At 43.3% G+C, this 21,755-nt stretch overlaps 1 protein-coding gene across 4 annotated transcripts in view; it reads left to right on the top strand.

Moving 5' to 3' along the window:
• UIMC1 (ubiquitin interaction motif containing 1) overlaps positions 1-21,755 on the top strand; it is an 83,881-nt gene that overhangs the window by 3,827 nt on the left and 58,299 nt on the right. For all 4 annotated transcript variants that reach the window (XR_008596833.1, XM_054976197.1, XM_054976198.1 and 1 more), the window contains exon 2: positions 10,260-10,414. Coding sequence is in view for 3 of the 4 variants with exons in the window: in XM_054976197.1 (XP_054832172.1) it covers positions 10,268-10,414 (147 nt within the window). In the remaining variant the exon portion in view is untranslated. The remainder of the gene's footprint in view (positions 1-10,259; positions 10,415-21,755) is intronic.

Below are 21,755 nucleotides of genomic sequence, written 5' to 3'. Positions count from 1 at the left end.
CCCCATCTGGCCATCTTCTTTCTGGCACTCTGGAACACAAAAAGTGGTGTTCACTGGATCTGACTTGTCCAGAACGTGCTGTGTCTGAACCACTTGCGAAAAAGCCCAAAACCGAGACTGAGCATCTAAAGCATTCACTGTCTTCACTGACGCGCAGTGCTCATGGTCACAGTTCGATTCCCACACCAGTGGCCGTTGAGGAAGACGTAATTTTACCACCCTCAACTCCTTCGCCTCCCAGTACTCCATCTTTACACCAAGATGATGATAGGTTTGCACCTGTTGCTGATTTCCTGGTCCCCTCGACATCGATGTTTCCTGCGGATCTAACATCAGCACCAACCAGTTTTCAGGGCTCTATGGTATTGTCAACACAAGCTGTTCCTACTCCACAGGCCTCACATCTGTCATCCTGGTTGTCAGCTTCTTTACTCTCTCCATTGGCAAATTGGCAGGACTTTGTAACCTGGCTGCGGTCAGCCCCTTCCTTTAATTTTTTCCAACCTCTTGGTGATTCCAACCACGTTGGCTCCGATGCTTTTGGTTCTGGTGCCTTTGGCTCCAATTTATGATGTCTTTGGTTCTGACACTTCCATATACTGCTTATCACTGATTCCGACACCAGCCTCCTGCTTTCTCTAATTCTGAAGAAGAGGAACATGTCTCCAGATCTGATGCTACCTCTGAACTTTCCTTCAATCCTTCACCTGAGGAAGCAATGGATGAGAGAGCATGCTCTTCTCCAAATGAGGATTTCCGCTTTTTCTCAGAAAAGATTATAAGAATGGCCAGGGCATTAGAGTCAGTGTATCAGCTTCTACCCACCAAGGTTAAAAGTAACGTTTTACTGGCTCTTGTGTTCAGATTCACTTGCATCAGTGGCCTTCCCAGCTTTGGAGGATTTCTTGGATATTGCTCATGGCATACGGGAAAAGCCAGTTTTTATCCCTGCAATCTCCTGCGATATTGAAAATTACTATAAGCTCAAACAGCAAGATTGTTCCTTCTTCAGTCATCCCAGACCATCTTCTCTGGTGGCAGATGAGAGACAGACCCACTACTGGCATGGGTCTCTGTTAGCCTCTGCAGATAGAGAGGACAGGAAGCTAGACGCCATTGGCCACAAAGTTTATTTGTCTGCAGCACTCAATTTCAGAACTGACAATTTTCACGTTATCATGGGACCCTACAATTTGTTCCTGTGGGAGAGGCTGTCCAATTACACCCAGGACTTACTTGATAATAGCTGGGCCCTTGTCAAGGTGTTCCAAGGAGAAGTGACCAGGTTGATAAAACAACAAATGACAGCTGGGAAACACACTGCCAATTGTTCCGCAAGATCTATGGCACCTGCCATCGTGATGAGGTGCCATGCCTGGCTGCATTCCACTGCCCTCCCCCGAGAGAAGAGAAATAAGATTGAGGACTTTCCTTTCGAAGGTACGAGCCCCTTGTTACGAGCCCTTTTCTTTTTCAGTTGGATTTTTCCTTCAATCCTCTTCTTATACCCACTGGGTGGATTACTGCCACCAGAAATTATTTTCCAAAGTAAGAAATTTAGATTTCCTTTTTATTAATGTGCCCAAGTGTTAGGCTCCTTCATGAGGACAGGAATGATAGATATCCTGGGATAAAAAATAAAAAAACTTTTATTTTCACAAGAAGCATATCGATTTCACTTTAGTAATTAAGCTTGATGGTTTCAAAGATAGTTCTCAGTTCTTAAAGTTTCCTCACATAGGCTCAGTCACACAGATATACATAAACTTTCCCTCTCAGGTGCACACACAGTTTGCCTGCTTCAGATAGATCAATCACTCACTCAAATATACATAGACTTTTTTTCTCGGGCACACACACAGTTTGCCAGTTTCAGATAGAATGAAAGTTTTCTCACAGACACACACAGTTCATGCTTCCACACAGGTTGCCTAAATGAACTAGAATACGAATCCTCTCAGGCTTCCACACAGGTTGCCTGCATTGCCCAGACTCAGTATTTTTCTCATAAATGCATAGACACCTTCAGGCTGCACACAACTTGCCTACTTTGCCCAGACTCAATATTTCTCTCATAAATGCATAGATACCCTCAGGCTGCACCCTCTGGGCTGCTTTGCCCAGACTGAATGTTTTCCTTCTGCTCAGTAACTAAAAACAGTTCACTCCACCCAAACTCTCAGTCATCAACCAATCATCTCACTCATCCCGCTCTTTCACCCCCACTCTTTCACCCCGTGGTGCAGAGTGGTAAGCTGCAGTACTGCAGCCCAAGCTCTGCTCACAACCTGAGTTTGATCCTGGCGGAAGCCGGGTTCAGGTAGCCGGCTCAACGTTGACTCAGCCTTCCATCCTTCTGAGGTTGGTAAAATGAGTACCCAGTTTCCTGGGGGTAAAGTGTAGACGACTGGGGAAGGCAATGGCAAACCACCCCGTAACAAAAATCTGCCAAGAAAACATTGTGATGTGACGTCCCCCCATGGGTCAGTAATGACTCGGTGCTTGCACAGGGAACTACCTTTACCTTTTACCCTTCATCAGTACCAAACCAAGCATTTAAAGACACACACACACTCAAAATCAGTACACTCCTGTTCTCAGAGAGAATGGGTCTCCAACAAATGAAAAAGAACCACCAAATTGCAAAGTCTTTAGGTGTCATGGCACCACCTCATCAGCAGCCATCCAAGTCCAGTTACGAAGGGCATTAACCTTACCAATATTGCTCCACAAGGTATCCTTACCACCAGCCTTACGCCCAGAGGTCCTTTATTTCATCTCAGTGTCAAACCTTGAAGAGAGTATCCAGGCTAGGGCAAAGCAGCCTTCTTCTCCCTATAACCTGATAAAAGGAGATATTTACATTTTCAGTGTGGAGGAGAATGTTTTCAGTATACAGTTCTCCCTTTTGGGTTGTTCTGTGCTCCACAAGTTTTTACTCAGTGCATGTCAGCTGCAGTGGCACATTTAAGATCACAAGGTTGTTTTGTTTACCCTTACCTTGATGATTGGCTGTTAGTAGCACATCTGAAGCTCTACTCTTTAACCATGTTCACCTTGCTTTGTGTACCATCACTACTTTAGGTTTTTTTGTGAATTGGAAAAAATCTAACTTTACTGCTGCCAAATAAATATATTTCATTGGACTAAACTGAACTCCACTGTGAGGAGGGTTTTTCTGCCAGAAGATAGCTAGATCTTTACGCTTTTTGGCCTGCCCCCACTACTGCTGTTGTATTCTTCACATGGCTAAAAATGAGTCCATTGCAGAATTGGTTTCTATGTTGTTACAACCCTATGACCATGCTCCAGCACACCAAATTCTCTATCCTCAGGTCTGTTACTAGATCTCTTCACTGGTGGGCCAACATTATAAACCTACTTTAGGGATGCTCTTTTGGCACATATTACCCTAATGTTTCTATAACCACGGATGCATCAACGTTGGGATGGGGTGCCCATTGCACATGGTCACTCTAAGAAACTAAACTGCACATTAATGTATTGGAATTAAGAGTGATCTGATACTCCCTTGCTTTGTTTGCAGGTCTATTACACAAGAAGTTAGTTCAGGTTCAAACCAACAACATTACAGACCTATACTACCTGATCAAGCAAGAGGGAACGGCATCGCTAATGCTCTGCACTAGAGATGGGCACAGACTGGGGGGGAAATGAACCATGTAGTTCATGGTTCGTCGCATTTACACACCACTAACTTTCACGAACTTGCCCCGGTTCACGAACTGGTTCATTTGGTTTGTGAAAACGTCACATCCAGGTCAGCAAATCATCACTTCTGGGCTAGCAGAAGGCCACTTCCGGGTCAGCAGAAGGTCTGCAGGAAGTCCATCCCCTGTTGTCTAGGAAATTGATTGATCGGTGCCAGGTTGTCTGCAGTGATGAACCAAAAAAATGACCCAAACGAACCAGCATAAAGTTCGTGGCGGTTCGTCAGAAATGGCCTCTGACGAATTGCCAGTCCACGAACTGGCCCGGTTCGTCACAAACTTTGGTTCATATTTTCGTTTGTGCCCATGTCTACTCTGCACTGAGGCTGCACTTCTCTGGGAATGGGTGATATTCAATGTATTTTCACAGGCCATATACATAGGTGGCATGGAAAACAACAGTTTTTCATACTCATCTTGCCCATTTTTCAGTGTTGAGGTTTCCCTACCTCTTCACCACACACCTCGACACCAAGGTCAGGTTTTTCTGTTCTCTAGCTGTGACAGATGGCAGTTCACTAGAGGACTCATTTCAAATCCCATGGACTCGAGGTTTTTTTTTAATGCCTTTCTCTCAGCTCCATTAATCACCAAGATCCTTTGCAAAATCTGTCATTATTGGACACCCTGCATATTATTCCCTCCTTTCTGGCCCCCTCAAGAGTGATTCCCCACCCTGTGGGTCATGGCTGAGGGTCAGTACTACAAGCAATTCCAGATCTTCTGCATGTAGACCGAGTATGGCATCATGATGTAACCCAATTGAAGCTCACTGCATGGCTGCTAACCCCCCTCTCTTCTTCCTTTTCCAGAGAAGTGACTCAAGGTTATTCTTAATGCAAGGAAATCCTCCACAGGCACTTCCTATGGTAAAAAATGGACCTGCTTCACTACAGGGTTAGAACCCAAACAGGTTTCTCTATTCTCCTGCCTGTTAACCTGTGTTCTGGAGTGTTGTCCCTCCAAAAGGGAGGGTTATCTGTCTCCTCCCTTAAGGTTCACTTAACAGCAATATCAGCCTTTTATGAGTAGCTAGATAGCAAGACTGTCTTTTCACACCACATCTCTAAACAGTTTCTTAAGGGCATACACAATACCCCAAGGACACTCCTGGTTTCTCAGTGGAATATTACTTTGGTTCTTTCGCAACTCATGCTGTCCCCTTTTGAACCCATCGCTTCTTGCCCCTTGTTTTTATCCTGGAAGACAGCCTTCCTGATAGCTGTCATCTCAGCTAGGTGGGTGGGGGAACTTGCAGCTCTACAGGTCGAGCCCCTGTTCACCCAATTTTTCCCTGAGAAGGTTATTTTACTTATTAGCCTAGAATTCCTTCCAAAGGTTATTTCTAAGTTTCATTTACAACAAAGGGTTACGTTGCCTGGGTTCCCCCCCAATCTAATCTCTGATTCAGAACATACTCGGCACAGATTGGATGTTAAGAGTACTATTTGTTCTGTGTACTGTTTACATAGAACAAAGAATTTCTGCAAATCCAAAGCTCTTTTTCTCTATCATTTTGGCCCACACAAGGCCAAACACTATCCACATGTATTATAGCAGCCATAAAACTTAGCTGCAAAATACCTAACATTCGCTGCCCAGTGGCAATTAAAGCTCATTGCACTAGGGCGCAAACTTCATCCGGTGCATTCCTCTGAGGTGTACCTTTGTGGGACATCTGTCAAGCTGCTACATGGTCTTTGTGAAGCACTACGCTGTTGATACCAATTTGAGAAGAGTCAGCAGTTGGAACAGTTGTGCTGCATTTTATGTTTGACTGATACACTCACACCCTTCTCCATTGTCAAGTAGCTCACTATACTTCCAATGTGGGACTGCACAGAAGAATGATGATGAAAATAGGGTTGCACTTACTCATAATTATTGTTCATTGAGTGTCTTTTGTGCAGGCACATATCCCCTTCTTCCTGCCCTGCTGTGAGTGTCTTTGCATTTTATCTCTTGACTCTGGCAGCGCAGGAGAACTGAGTGAAATGGGGGTGCTCTGCTTCACGACCTGCGTTTTCACTGGGAAAACCTCTGCGCATGCTCAGTAGAGGCTGGTCCCTTACAGATTTTAAAAGCTAGAAAATCTCTCTGTTGCTGGCCTGCGCTTGCGGAGTCCCAATGTGTGTTTGCATGGAAGACACTTAATGAACAACAGTTACAGATAATATTTGGTAGTGCTAGTCATATTTTGCATATGAGTTTGCCATCTAGATACTTTCTAGGGTTTTCTGAAAAGTGAGTACAATAAACCCTATTTTTTGGAGTTGCTGTGGATTTTTAAGTGTTTGGAGAGCATGTTAAAACAGAAAGGAGCTCTGTATATTATGCTTAGGAGCTAATATGTGCAATAATGCAGATTTGGTCTGTGGTGTTGATTGTCAGTGTTGTATTTATCATTTCTGAGGTTGGGGTAGTAGCTTAGAAATCAACAGCCTGTGGCTTGAACCTCTCAGAAACTCATTTGGGGGTGAGAGTCACTCATTTTTTGGCTTTGTGTTTGAGCATTTTAAGCTGTCACAGTTTGGCAGGTCTAGTGGCTGCAATGTCAAGATTGTGAATTATCCTGCTGGTAATTGTTTTCTGATTCATAAGAGTGATAGATGATGATGAGAGAAAATGGCAAATAATCATAAATTGGGAATTTTCAAGGATATCCCTGAAAAAAGCATGAGTTGTGAAATGAAGTGTGCATGGATTCACTTATTAATGGGTCACCTTGGCAATCTTGAGCTGAGAGAGAGAGAGAGAGAGAGAGAGAGAGAGAGAGAGAGAGAGAGATGTTCATAGAATCCCAAGATGAAACAGCAGATGAGTAAAAAAACAGCCTGTGAGCTCACTTGCCGAATTAGTTGCAAGTAATTAATTCTTTGACCTGTTCCATTTTGCTGAAACCTAACATTGACCTCAGTTACCAGAGGAGCCTGCAAGGGAGCCATGAAAGCAATATAACTAGTCCAGTGCTTCCTGTCTTGGGCTTTGAGTATATGTTGTTGAGGAGCTCTTCCTGCCACATTAGGCTGTTGGTTTTCAGAGATGTGCTGGGAGTTGTGTGGTTAAACCTCTGTGCCCCTCGTAGAAAATGTACAGGATAAGTGAGTCATCCTACCTCCAGTTAGTGCTTCTTAACAATACTTTATCTAATGTGATCTATTAGGCAGAAGATATATTACACAATCAGAGAGGGTTGAGTGCTGGTGCAACTGTTGTTGTTGTTGTTATTTGTAGGCTTGCAAGTGTTTCTCCCTGATCTGTGTCAGTGTATTTCAGAGGCTTGCTAAAATACACAGTCTGATAGACTGAATCTGAAATGTCTTGCGTTGTCTTCTGCACAGAGTCTGCCTACTGTTTTAAAGTGCATTACTGGTATACATTTTGCTACCTTTCCCCCAAGTGATGGAAAATGTAAGGCAACATCGATTGTTTTCCTTTCAAGGTAAGAGCAGTAGAGACATGGAGGGTCTTAGTGGAAATTGTCTCTTTACAGACTTGCCATTTCTGAGAGAAGTATAGAGATGTAGCAGGCACAGTAAACTTTGAGCACATGCAGCTGCTTCCTTAGCTCTGTCTTCCCAGAGTCTCATGCAGATCTCTTTCCTGCTCCTTTTTGTTTATGATTTGATTATTTAAGGGCTGCAGAAGGAGCAGCAACAAGCATGCAAGTTACTATTTGTGGCTGGTGTCATTGTCGTCCGAAGGGCTCCTTGTCTCTTAAACGAACTTGTCCCAACTTTCTTACTGCTCTTTGGATGTCCTTCAAGAACACGGCTGTGGTGCCACCTCTCTCTCTCCCCCTCCCCTTTGAATCTCTTCTCAAAACCACTTTATTTAAAACTCTTGCCATCAGCCCTAGTCTCTGTACATGTAACTACTTTCTAAAGTTGATATTTTGTTATCTTTCTAGTGTTCATTTCGCATTGTCAAATTTTGGATTGGAAGTACCTTGGGAAAGGGATTTATCTCTTTGTGCAGTAACATGCTGTGTATATTGATTAGGGGTGTGCACTTCTGGTATCCGATTCAGAAAAAAATGCCCAAATTGGACCCGATCTGTAAAGGTTTGGGACTTCCGAATCCGGAACTCCCGAATCAAAGCTCCCCGAAGCATTTGGATTGCTTCAGCAAGCTTTGGGGCCAAAGGCTGGCTTCAGTTGGCAGGCCGGGGGACCCCCCACCTGCCAGCTGAAGTTTAAAGGGCCCTTTCCTTGTTGTTTGCAAGTGGCAGGGCCCTTTAAACTTGGCCCAGCCCTCCGTCCCCACTCCCGTCCCCCACCCCCCCACCCCCACTTACCTGGCTGACAGGGATGCTGCGGTGGTGGAGGAGGCGGCTCCTGCCCCTCCTGCCCCCCTCTGGCCTCTACAGTGGCAGAGGTGGCGGCTCCAGCCTTTCCCGTCACCCAGCTGGCCGTGGAGGGCCCCACAGGTGACATTGTGGTGGCAGAGGAGCCAGCTCCGAGCCGTCCCAGCCTCACAAAAGCTGCAGTAGTGGCAGAGGAGGCGGACAAGGCCCTTCCTGCCTCTCAAATGGCCGCTGCAGTGGTGAACGAGGGGGAGGAGGTCCTTCCTGCCCCTGTAATGGCCACCGCGGCGGTCATTTGAAGGGCAGGAAAGGCCAGAGGAGGCAGCTCCAGCCTTCCCCGCTGGCCAGTGGGTGCGCCCCCAAAAGATTTGTGTTTGCTGCTTTAGGTTTACCTGAAGCAGGAAAAATATCCAGAATTACCAGAATCTCAAAGCAGCAAGCCGCTTCGGGATCCTGGTATTTAGCTCGCTTTGGTATGCTCCGTAAAGATTCAGAACATACTGAAGTGAGGGGGTGCAACCTCCCCACCTCCACCCCCTCTGGGGCAAACGCACCCACCCCACTTACCTGGCCGGCAGGGAGAGGGGAGGCTGATTAGCTGGGCAGGGAGAGGGGGCTGCGGCGGCCTGTGCAAAGCTGGGACGGCCCGGAGCTGGAACTGTCTCCTCTGCCACTGCCATGGCCCATGCAAGGCCAGGACAGTCTGGGGCCGGCTCCTCTGCCACTGTGCCACCACCTGCGGGGCCCGCAGCGGCCAGCTGGCCGGTGGGGGAAAGCTGGAGCCACCTCCTCCAGCCCTTCCTGCCCCTCAAATGGCCACGTGGGTCCTTGACTTTTCCCTCTAATTGTCATTTAGTTTCTTTTGTTTGTATGTGTGTGGCTATTCCACTGACCTCTTCCTGGTTTCAGCAGTGCAACTTCAAGGTATTGCTCTGTGAATGTGACAGTATTAGAAAAAAAACCCTAATTCTAGTCCTATGGCTAACTGAATACAAAAGCAGACAGCTACTTCTGATGGTTTTGTTTTCCCTTCTGAAGTGCTGAGCACAGCATAATCCATGGTCTTCTGCAGCAGCACAGGTTTCAGGCCAGCTGGGACACTGCAGGCTTCGGATGGGTGCTTCATGTTGCCTTGAATCTGTGTTTTCTGACTTTTTCTAGGCTAGGTGAGGAACAAGTTGTAAAGAATTGTGTGTGTTGAGGAGTGAGAGAAAAATTGGGAAATCCACCAAACCCAGCATAAAAGCACTAGACTGCTGAGCTCCAGGGCTAAATTAGGAGCTTCCAGCTCACTTAGCCCTGGACCTCAGCATTACTATAGTGCAGTTGCCCTAAATGATAACAACAACAACAAAGACATTTGATTGATATACCGTCCTTCAGGACAACTTATCATCCACTCAGAGTGGTTTACAAAGTGAGTTATTATTATCCTCACAACAATCATTCTTTGAGGTGAATGGGGCTGAGAGAGCTCTGAAGAGCTGTGACTGACCCTGAGCATCAAGGTACAAGCAGTTCTGTGGGGGGGGGGTTGTGTGTGAGTGAGTAAGTGACAGACAGAGAGAGGGGGGTGGGAGTTTGGAAATGGCTTGCTTAAAATTCATTGCCTGAATAAATTTCATTCCAGGGTACTGCTTGTAAGATTTAGCGACTCAAGGATGCCAATTTCTTTCCCCCCCTTTAGTTAATATTCTTCTGCTCCCAATGTTTCATGACTGCTGAACAACAATGAGTCTGCTTGTCTGGATGTTTTGGGTTTTATTTCTTTTGTAATTTACAAACTAATATTTTCCTTCCATGTGGGTAGCTGTGCTGGTCTGCAATATAAGAGCAATATTTGAGTCCAGTAGTACCTTAAAGATCAACAAGATTTCCAGGGAGCTTTGACTCTCAAAACTTTATACCCTGAAAAAATGAGGGGGGGGGGGTCTTTAAGGTGCTATTGGACTCAGATCTTACTATTTTTCTGGCATTTCTGGGAAGTATGCAGAAGCCACCACCTTTTTTCTGTTAAGGATGTGAACATCAAGTTTGCTATTGGTGGGAGTGATTCTTAACTGGCTTGATGAATATATGTCTTAACACTACTTTTAAGTCTGTGCGGCTCTTGTAAGAATGGAATGCCAGGACATTTTCTTTAAAATAAAAAGGAGGCCTAATTGTTTGATATTTGAACTAGGATGAGGGGGAAATTTCCATAAAATCTTTATTTGTTTCAGTGGAAACAATGCCGAAGAAGAAGAAGAAAAGTACAGATGGGCCCGATTCCCGGGCCAAAGATCAGGGGGAAGAGGAGTCAAGGGGAGTGTTGAATGCCAATCTGAAGCGAAGCTTTGCGGATGCATTTATTGTTATATCTGACAGTGATGGAGAGGTGAGTGGTCAAAAACACAGATCCTTCTTGGGTGAGTCTGTTTATGTGTGAAAGCAGTTCTACAAGAGAGTCAGTTCCACCTATCTCTTTGGAGTTAGGTAGCTGGAATTTGATGCTATTGTCCATGACCTTTTCTCTAAGACTGTATTCACCTGGCATTTGGTATTGCCCTGTTGATCATTTGCAACTGGACATGAAAATCCTGTTGCAAGCTATTGCTGTCGTGCAATGATAAGTTATATCCACTTGTTATTGCCTACTGTACTAACTATTTTTAAAGTCGCTTGATTTCTGTCTCAATAATTGTTTCTCTCATACACAGTGTCTAAATGTGTCCAAGTAGATAGGAACCCCTTTATTTCCAAGCTTTCTTCTTTGGCTCCTTTTGTTTAAGGTTTGAAAAATAAAATGCATTTATTTTAAGTTATATTCCCACATTACAGGGGCCCAAGGCAGCATATTCAAGATACAGCATAACGCACATTAAGCTGCATGCCACCTTAACCTTGAGAAGGTTGGTATTACTTGCAAAGGATGCTTAGGCTTCCAGAGGAAGGGCGTTCTGTAGCTGGGGGTGGGTGGGGGGCTATTACTGCAGATGCCTCTCTTGCCTTTTTTGTTCCAACTGGTGCATCATCTAGAAGAGGCTTTCAGTTGGTCTTCAAGCCTACACTGATGACCTAGAGTAGTAAGTAGTGTCTTGGGTAATTTAATAGGACTAGTTCTAATCTGTTTTAAGGCTTTATAAGGTCAAATTTGTATGATTATACAAATTGCACAATTACATTGTATTTTGCCCAGAAAGAAGTTGAAAGCCGGATCTCAGAACATCAAGGCAAACACCTTCTGTCGGGAGGGGAATACTGTGTTCTGCATTGGCTATACTATCTCAGCAGTCAACAAGGCTCTACAAAGCTCATCTCAGTAGTTGTGCCTTGAGATTAAGAAGGGATGAATGGTTCAAATCTGAAATAACAGGTTGCAGCTTACTCATCAGCTGGAGGTGGTAAAAAAGAGCTTCTGGCTGCCACAGCCATCTGAAGTTCTTCGAGCATAGCATTTTATGATGTGCATGGGATTCCTGAAAGTGCACCCATGCTGTGAGAATGTGCCCTGAAAGCATCTAAAGTGTAGGTGATGATGCTCAGTTTTTTCCACAGCCAACTGATTGTGGTATCTGTTTTTTCAAAATATTGTGTCCTGGTGATGGCAGAAGCCCAAGAAATCCTAACCACATAGCCTCTTGCTAAGTGTAGTTCTGTTAACAATTTGAGAAGATGAACAGTCTGGTAAGCTTTGACTGCCTCTTTCTAGACAGGAGTCTTGTTTTGTCCAGTGTGACAGATTTATGTTTAACTATTAAGACCTGAACGTCAAGCTGTGGGGCATTCCACAGAATTCCATAATGAAGATCCTTAACCATTAAATCAGTGCTGATAGCTGTGTTATTTACCACAAGTTCAGGAGTTAGCAAGGCATTATTGATTCTGGAGAGGGCCCCGAGTCCCCATGACCTGGACTTAGTCATCATAATGACTGATAGAGGAACTAATTTACCATGGTATGTTTGCAGTTTTTACATTTTTGCCAGATGCTTTTTCGGAAGTGTGTATTTACATGGTGCTGAGTGATTTCAGCTTCCCTACAGATTATATATCTTGCATTTTGTTTCTTTGGAGGGCTGTATTGATAAAGAGATGGTAATTATGTGTAAAGGTTAAAAACTCTCATAGATGTTAAACAGAGGAGGGAAAAGCTTTGCAGTAGTCGATGCTGGGAGTTAGGTCTGCATACTTATTGGAGATCTTCCCTGCTGGGAAACTCCTTTAAAGAACCAGAGCATCTAGCAGCAATTATCTTTTTACATTAAATTCCCAGCTTGGCAAGTAAGTTAACTTCAGATTTGCACTGTATTGTTGATCTGTATATTGAATTCTGCAAGGAAAGAAGTCAGCAGCAGCTTCAAGCATCTCTTGTACGTGGGAGATCAGGACCTATTGTTGGCCATTTTTACTTGCTTCAATGTGTACGCATTTGAAAGCAGAGAAAGAAAATATCTCTTAAAACGCATCTATAAAAATGTTAGGCACTTTGGCTAGACTATATGTTTAGGCCTATAAACAATAAATTATAGTGGCATAATCGCTCATATTACAGAACAGGATATGCTCAGGAAGGCCATTAAAGAGCCAATTAGATTCTGTGTAAGTGAAAACAGTTCACAGCCAGTTGAGTAAGTGGATTTATTCTGTTTGCTCTGTTTTCAGATCAGGGGCTATAATGCTGCCTTCTCATTTTCTCTCTTGCAAAAAATCTGTTCCTTGGGAATTATGAAAAATGTGTCTAACTCCTGAAACATTTTTTCAGACTTGCGAGGCATGCAATGCAAAATTCAAGTCCTGATCCCATTCTTGATATAGCAAAGCCTCATTATTAAAGGCATATAATAGTCTTGATAAATAGCTGTTTGAGTGGATTCTCAATTTCTGGCAGCTGTTGGGGAAGTGATTCCTTATGATTCAGAGATTTATAATGGCAGGCATGGAAACCAGAAGTGCAATGGACTTTTTCTTTGGCAGCCTCCCGACAGATATCTTTAGAACAAGTCTCCGATACTGTCCTATGTTAGGATATTTTGTAGCACTTGTAGTTGGAAAGTGTCCAGCATCTCACGTTTGATCTCTGGCAGATGGAGTCTCCCTGGAATTTCTCAGTCAAGTTTTATTGTCAGACTCCTCTGTGCTAGTTTGCAAACTTTCCCCCTTTTTTGCACAGGCCTTTGCTACGGCGTCTGGTAAAGCTAATCTGATGAACAGGGCTGGTGCCAGGGTTTCTGGCGCCTGAGGTGAGATACCTACTTGCGCCCCCCCCCCGATAACCAATTTTAAAAAACAGAAGAAATGTAGGAAAAATGAAAACCACTAAACTTGAATCACAAACTGACCTTCCCAATGTCCAATACCCACCAAATTTGCAGGGGACCTAGTCCTCACTGTCCTCTAAAGACCCCCCAAGTTTCAGAGAGATTGAACCCCGAGAAAGGCATGATCCATGGGTCCCCCCCCCATTCCTGTTATTTTCTCCTCACAGTGGCAAAAATTGGAGTGTCTGCTGGAAGCTACTTTGAGAAGCTACAGACTGACCTTCCCAGTGTCCAATACCCACCAAATTTGCAGGGGACCTGGTCCTCACTGTCCTCTAAAGACCCCCCAAGTTTCAGAGAGATTGAACCCAGGAAAGGCATGATCCATGGATCCCTCCCTTTCCTGTCATTTTCTCTTCACAGTGGCAAGAACGGGAGTGTCTGCTGGCAGCTACTTTGAGGGGCCCTTTTCCTGGCTGGATGGGCCAGAATAGGAGCTCTCTAATTGGTAGGGACAGTGACAAAAACTAGAGTGTCTGCTGGAAGCTACTTTGAGGAGCTACACACTGACCTTCCCAATGTCCAATCCCACCAAGCACATGAAGCAATAGGCACAGCCTGCTGCCGGGTCGGGTCGGGCCGGGGGCGCAAGCGCACGAAACAACAGCCTGATTGCTTCTGTGCTGCGCATCGTGTGGCACTGGTGCTGGGTTGGGCGGGGGGTGCAAGTGCACGAAGCAACAGGCATAGCCTGGTTGCTTGTGTGCTGCGTAGTCTGTGGCGCTGGTGCCGGGTTGAGCTGGGGGGTCGTCGGGGGCCAGCATGGGCCACAGCGCCTCCAGAGAGCTGCGCTCGAGGCGGCTGCTTGCTCCACCTCAGTGGACACAACAGCCCTGCCAGTGAAACATTACTGTCCAGTATGGTCAGTCTAACCAAACTTACAGGCTGAGTTTGCTGTCTGCAGGTGCAATGTGCACAAATGTGGTTGGCCATGTGATCAGACTTTCTCTGCTATTAGCCATAAAGTACTGATGCCTTTATTGGAATAAATTGTATGTAATCTGTACAGTGAGCTAAGTTCCATTTCTTAACTTATTTTATGTTAAAGTTGTATCTCACCATCTCCTGTTGGGGTTGAAAAGCTATTGAAACTTCCCTGCAAGGAGGGTTAGGCTGAGCCTAACTATGCAGATCAGTGTTTCTGGATCCACCCTAGGCCCTATCAAGCAGATGTCCTGGGAAATTTAAATTCTCAACTGTGCAGGCCCCAGTATGGATGAAGACTGTTGTGCACAGGTAGAGGAGGTTTAAGCTTTCCCCTGTGCCATTTTCTTGACTTGAAATGGTCCCAGGAAACTGGTACTTTGTAGTGCTGAGAAAGTTTCCATGTAGACCCAGGAAGCTGGTATTTACATGTACTGCTGAGAAAAGTTACATGTTCTGTAAGATTCCCTAGTGGGGCAAATACTGGCTCCACCAGGACCATTTCAAGGCAGGAAAAGAATGCAGGGGAAGTTAAAGCCCTCTTTCTCTGTGGCCTGCAGTCCCTCTCTGTCAGCTTCCCTATACATAAGAATATTAAGTTTCTTTGGGAACTCCCAACACAGGACCCCAGGCGGATCCCAGAATGGATATGGGATAGTGAATCCTATAGTGAAGTCTTCAAAGATACCAGTGCACTCAAGGAAGCCAAGTGCATATACAGTTGAGCAGATATTTAAAAGCGAGTTTCTGATATTGAAGCCCAGCATTCTTTCCACTATGTCACGCTGGCCTTTAGAACTGCTGCAGATTATTTTCTAATAAAACTAGTAACAACTCTAATTTCAGACAGTCATCTTTACATTAGAAGACATGAGTAGGAAATTGGGAGATTGCAGTTGAAGGAAGATAGAAGAAGAGTATTGGATGAGTTTGTGATAAGGGTAGATTTGTAGAGTGAGCTACCTTCCCTTTTATGTGGCATTGGTTTTGCAGTGCTTGTAGGGCTGAACACATGAAGCAGCTTTGTTCCTGTCCAGATAAGTAGTTGATTTAGTTTGGGACTGTCTGCTGTGACTGGGAACATCTTCCTAGAATCTCTGGCAGGAAAAAGCCTTTCTCACCTGTGATACTTTAACTGAACCATTGCCTGTTTCCCAATGGGAAATCTACATTTAGACAGTTCATATATTATCATTTGATCCTGTGTCGATACAGTTATCAGAAATAACCAGTCCTGTAGCCCAGAATGGCCTGGCCTTCTGATTTCTTTCTTTCTCTTATGTCATATCTTTTTGTTAAATGCAAGATTTACCAAAATGGTGTATTCTTTGTCTAACAAAAAATCAATACCATTTTTAGCTTCAGAACACTAAACTACTTCATGCCTTTGCCAGTTCCCATATGTTGTTAGTGCAGATATGTTGTTAGTGCAGATGCTGTATGTCAGCTGTATGTTTATTTAATGTATTTCTACAATACATTACACAGTAAGAGCAACCTTGTTCTCCTGATAATCAGCTGGATTTGCTTTAATTTTTCTTCTTCTTGTGCTTTAATTGTCTGCCCAGCCATTTCATAGCTATGAGCTCCTCTGTAAACCGAGAGGCTTTCTAAGCTCTGCTGGAGGAGAGATAATCATGCTGGGATCATTTAGGGATGATTATGTTGCATGCCCAAGTTAGCTCTTTATTCCACAGGTCAACCAGAACTTCAGCAGAAGTGCCGGACTTGCTGGAAACTCCCTGACGACTGTCAAGGATCCATTAAGATCAACTGGAGTAGACCATCCAAACTGGTCCTCCACCCTGGTTTCTTGCTAATCTGCCAGCTTTCCACATGTAGAGAGATGATATTTCTTCACTGACAAGGAAGGACTATGCTACATGCTTTTTCTGCACATTTTTTAAAAAGATCAAGGACCTTGAGGGAGGGGATTCCTGGACTTATTCAGCTGTGCATATTACACAGTCAATATTGATTCTGTAACCTGGAATTCAATAAGTCTCTCCTATAGATGGTTGGTTATTCAACCAGTGCATATATGACCCCTTTTTAAGTCTCCTTGCAAATACTTTGAGATTACCTGCTGAAGGAATTAAGAGAGAGCCTGGAGGTATATTTGCTTACCATGTTTGGCTTAATGCATTCTGTTAAAGAGGACAGGCAGCCTGAGGGCCTTGGTTCTCTCCAAGGGAAAACATATTTTTATGACACAGAAATAAAATGCTTTCCCAGAATTGTATAATTTTAGCATTAAAAGGAATCTTAATATGTTTTTTGAGGTTTGATAATTTAAAACTTTTTGCTGTGATCTGTTCCTTGAGATGCAGTTTTTAAAAACACTATCCCTGACAGTGACAAGCACGTTGTCTATCACTTCATTATTGTTGGTTGATCCATCACCTTGTGGCAGGCCATCACTCCTTAAGGGCGATGTCTGCACTTAAGTTAAGAAAATTTAATACATCTTTGTATTAAGAAAATCCAGAGGTGAAGTTACTCCAAAATTTCTGTTATTAACTTTTCTCACTTCAAAACATTCTTGCTGGTGTTCTAAATCTTTCCTCATTTAATGGAAGTCCATTGTGTCTTGTCCTATCTTCTGTAGCTGTTCTGCTTGAGCAGTTTTAGAAAAGTTTTAAATGCATTAGAAAGCTCTTGTCATTTCCCCATTCAACTGTCAGCCTTCTATAATCTTCTCTTGATTTCTCTCCTTTGTATATATTCATTGCCATGGCCTGGTATGACGTTCCCTCCTCCTCTTTTCCTCTTCTTTGTCCTTAAACAGCAGAAATGGCACCAGAGGCATTTTTAAAATAATAAAAAAATAACTATTTATTTTAGAGGAGAAAGGCCAGGTGAAGTTAAGTGTAGAAAATTTCCGAGGTAATTCATCATAGATATCTCTGAGGTAAAATCAGTACATGCACAGATTTTAGTTCTTATGCTCTTCATAGATACTTAAATTCTTATGTTTAGAGACTTTTGTTCCCATGTTTTCCCCAAACACTCTCGTATGATTTCTTTTAGGATTATCTTTCTTTTTTGGGTTTAAGAAAGCTGGTACCTACTTTCTAGTTCCCCAAACTCCTTCTTGTCAAACACCAGTGCCTTTCTTCAGTTTTTAACTGAATCTCAAAGTCTTCAAAAGGCAGTTTCCAACCACAGCCAACCAGGGCTCTCTCCACTCTCTAGAGCTACCTCCCTGTTTACTTGGGTAGGGAAAGTCTCCTCAGAAGATCTATCCCCTTTCTTTGGCCCAAATGGGAGCCTGCACCTACTTCCCAGACTTCCTTGCCAACTTTCCCCCAGTTCTCCTGTTGGTGTTAAACTGCTTTCAGATAGGACTTCATCTCCCCGCTGTTCACACTCAATTCCTCTCAGCTAGGGCTGAAAACAGACCCTCCTCTTTCCAGCTCCTGCTACCCAATCTGATTCCTTGGAGTAGCCTGGCACTCAAAGTCTTTTATGTCTGTGAGGGATTAACTCTTAACAGTTCTTCAGCTGTTTGTACCGCACTTCCAGGCTTTTAAAAAGTGCTGTCCCTTACACCTGGCTATTGTGGGATGGAGTAAAACAATTATTTCAGAAGCAATCCTAAGCAGGTCTGCTTGGAACTAAGTTCAATTCTATTCAATGGGATTATTCCCAGGAAAGCAGTTTTATGATTGCAGCCTTTCTATCTTAAAGATCAGCTGATATTACTTCAGAGTTGTATCACAACATGTATTTATTTAGGCTGTGGTTTCCTAGATCCACATAGGTTTTTCCCTTCAGCCGAGCCATTTTCTTACCTATTATCTCCTATTTTGTTAATAGGACACTGATTCCCCCCCCCCCCCTTATATATAACTTGTTGCAGGCAGGTTTTGACTTCTGTTGAATTTCTCTTTATATTAATAACACTTCATTTTCAAAACAAGTACCTATAGTTTGTTATATGAGTAGAAATGAAGCCCCTGTGTGATGGAGTGCACTTCCCAAGTGCACCAATCAGAGAGCTGGAAGAGAATGAGTTAAAATTGCCTGGAATGAGAGAGCTTGATTGGCAGGCTTCTCCCTTTTCTCTGATTGGCCAGTCAGAACCAGCCATCAGTATGAAAGTTGGTTGCTGACAGAATTTTGAGGAGAGTGTGTATGAGAGTCTGACAGGGCAGGTCAGACAGGTTCCCCTCTGAGGGAAAAGAAATCTGTTACCCTAACTGTAACATCATTGTCTTGAGGGAGAATTCTAGTTAAGAATTCCAAGTATAAAAGCCAGTACAAGCTGAAACCCGTTTACAGAGCCACAATAGAACCAGGAGTGTGTTTTTGGCAAAGAGTGATTGGGTAGTAGAGGGAAACCCCCATGCAAGCCAAGTGAAGAAGGGTTATTTTTTCTTAGGAGACGAAGATTAATTCCTGCCCAGTGTCTAAAGGGGGTTTGGCTCTGAGGAGGGCCCTGGGTCTGTTGTAAAGGGAAAACAGTTTTGAACTAATGTTTGTTGCTGTAACCAAAGTATTAAACTGTCAAGGATTAGGAAAATAGAAACTAAGCTTCAAGAAAATTACTTTACTTGTGACTTAAAGAGCATTCTGTTCTAGCAACAAATTATACCTCAGTTCTTTCATTCCTAGACTGCCCTTATTCTATCCCTGCCTGTTCAATAAAGTTGAACAATAAAGTTGTTGTTACTTGTGAATGTTATACAGTCTTCAGTGCCATTTCAAACAGAGAGGAAGAGGGCTCCTGCTTTTCCTCTGTCAAATTTCTGGGTTGGGCTAAAAAGCCAAAATTATAACTGCTTATCAGGGTGGGACACAAAAGAACTTTAAAATTACAAATATAGACACACTACTTGGGGCTGCTCAGCCAAAACAGGCAAACTTGAAATTTGGCAAGAAAATCTACCTCAGAGTGGGAGAGCAAAAGGGGGGGGGGCGGTGTCCATCATACCCTGATACTGAATGGCTGAACTAGTGCAGTGACAGGAAACGTTCAGTTGCTCAGGGAATTTAGCAGTTTGCAGTTCAGCTCATGGGAAGAAAAGTGAAATTGTCAGCTTGTCCAGGGTTAAAACCTGACATGGACAGGGGAGGACTACAAAAAAGACCAAAGAGGTAAAGAAGATAAGGGGCAGGAAGTTCAGAGTTAGGGAAACTGAATAGAGAATGTGGAGTATGTGAGAGAAATCTGAAGGGAAGTACATGTTACTTGAGAAGAAGAGAGAGGTATTAGGAAAGAAAAGAGAGGCTCTGAAAATATTCCACAACATTCCATTTAGAAGGGACTATGTGCTATAAAAGTGTGGCAGCCGTACTTTTTAAACCTTTCTAGGCCTTAACAGATTTCCAGCTTGAACTTTGACAGACTTATTCAGCTTAATTCAGCCTGGTGAACTCCCATGTGTCTCATGTCTTCCCAAAAGGAAAGTCTGTGACAGCAGGTGACAGACAGGATTGCTAAGAAGGCTGGTCAGGAGACAGGGAAGCTAAAGGAAGCGAGGAATTATCATCCTAGTTACACTTTCTACTCTCATTCCAACATTTTGACCTGACAACATAAAGGGGATAAGGGCCAGAAAGGAAGAAGTGATTTTCACTTATCCAAAGTTTCTTCTGCCTTTGTTTCAGCTGAAACATTGGACATACTTCATCTAAGAGCTAAAACCTGTTTCTAGTCTATATTTCCTACTTCTATCCCAACAGCAAGCCATTCTGTACGCAGTGTTATATCTCATCAACCGTGTAATAGTAACATGCAGTCTAGGTTCCCTAATTATTTAGCACATGAAAATGTTTTTAAAAAAACATACACACAGAGTTAGGTTGTGATGGCTCTCTGTGTGTGTTTCTCTAGACAAATCTATGTAGGCTTCTTCTTAGCAGTCTGCTATTATCAAGGTGCTCACAAATGTTTTATTATTCAGGTGTTAACCATTCCATAGTCTCCCAGATGCTTCTTTATGGTGTGTCTGCACCAGGGAAAAGCCACTGATGGATGCCATGTAAGATAGTTTGGCTTGTTACAAAGTGCTTCTTTTTTATGTGTCCCTCTTGGCATGGTCTCTACATCCCAGCTTTCTATATTTACATTTCTTTTGGATTTGCGCAATTGCATAAAGAGCAATAAGCCAACCATATGCCCCTGTCCAGATCCTGTAGATTTCCTGTATATTGAGTTTGGGGTTTACCGGCATGGAAACCAGCTCACATACGTTTCTTAAGGGAAAGTTCAGGGAAGCCCCTTGTCAGTTTTACTCCTGGCAGCTGGTCTTCATGCTTTTTTTACACTGGAGCTAAACTTACTACAGAGGTACAAAAGGCATCACTGGCCTTTCTTGCAAAGTTGGCTTCAGCTTTATCGTGAACCCCTCTGTGCAGGTTGATGACTCTTCTGTGTTTTGAACATACCTTGCTATTTTTTTTTAAAGAGCCCTATGGTTAATTCCTCACCTTTAGCAAGGCTATCCCTCTGCAGCAGCTGTGCTCCTTACCTGCATTAAACCTTCCTTGCAATCAGAATTTGCAAGACTAGCCTGCTTAATGTCAAATAAAGTTCAGGCATTCTTTGAATACTCTGAATAAACACTGAGTGTGGGATTTTTCCGAAAGTTGTTTTCAGTGCTCTCCCTTATCCATACGTTGAATGAATCTGTAATAAATTTGTAACAAATTTGCCTTATTCTGCCCCACTGTGCTTGGTTGGGTCCTGAGAGAGCCTTATTTCTTCTTCTATCTGTTATCTCTAGGTTTCATTTTGTCCAATATGGCTAAAGATTTTCCTAATAATTTTGTTTTGAGATGTCATTAATGTGTGTATTTCTTTCTTTTCATTGTTGGCCAAGATTCTGCCCTGGATATCAATACTATATTAATATTGTGCACATCTAGATTTTAGAAGTTTGATTTGTGGGCTTGGATGTGATGACCTTTAAAGTGATTTCAGTGGGACTTATTTTCAAGGTACTGATTAAATTTCGGTTGCAAGAGTTCATTCATGTTTCTACTGCCTGTTTCAAATTATTGAATTTAAAATAGTGGGAAGAAAAGTAGTTCTTCTTCCATTAAAATGTGCAGAGAGTTTAAGAACTAATCTTTTCCTGTGATCTCTGGGCAAAGCATACACTGAAATTGCTTGTAAGCATAAATTAAACTGTAGATCACTGCATGGAGAAAAAAAGATTACTTCTGGCTGTGATATTTTAAAATATCTCTTTATCACAGAGAAATGAAAGGGAGACTTTATTCAGAGTTCTAAGTGCGAGTGGAGATGTACAGCACAGAGATCAAATCAAGCATAACTATTAGCTTTCCTTGTAAGTTTTGCATTAGGAATGACCTTGTGGCAGTGTTGGCTGCAGTTTGGGGATATTTAATTGATTAAGATTATTTTTGGACTAGCAGTCTTATTAAAAAGGCAGTTGGTTGAATGGTCCCTTGAGTAGTTGATATTCTCATAGGCAGATGAGCATTATTAAAAGGTTGGGTCAGATTAGAGCAGCCCCACTGCCT

The sequence above is a fragment of the Eublepharis macularius genome, chromosome 4, assembly GCF_028583425.1.
Source record: "Eublepharis macularius isolate TG4126 chromosome 4, MPM_Emac_v1.0, whole genome shotgun sequence".
Lineage (NCBI taxonomy): Eukaryota > Metazoa > Chordata > Lepidosauria > Squamata > Eublepharidae > Eublepharis > Eublepharis macularius.
Note: the sequence above shows the minus strand (reverse complement) of the source record. Positions and strands in the feature narration are given on the sequence as shown.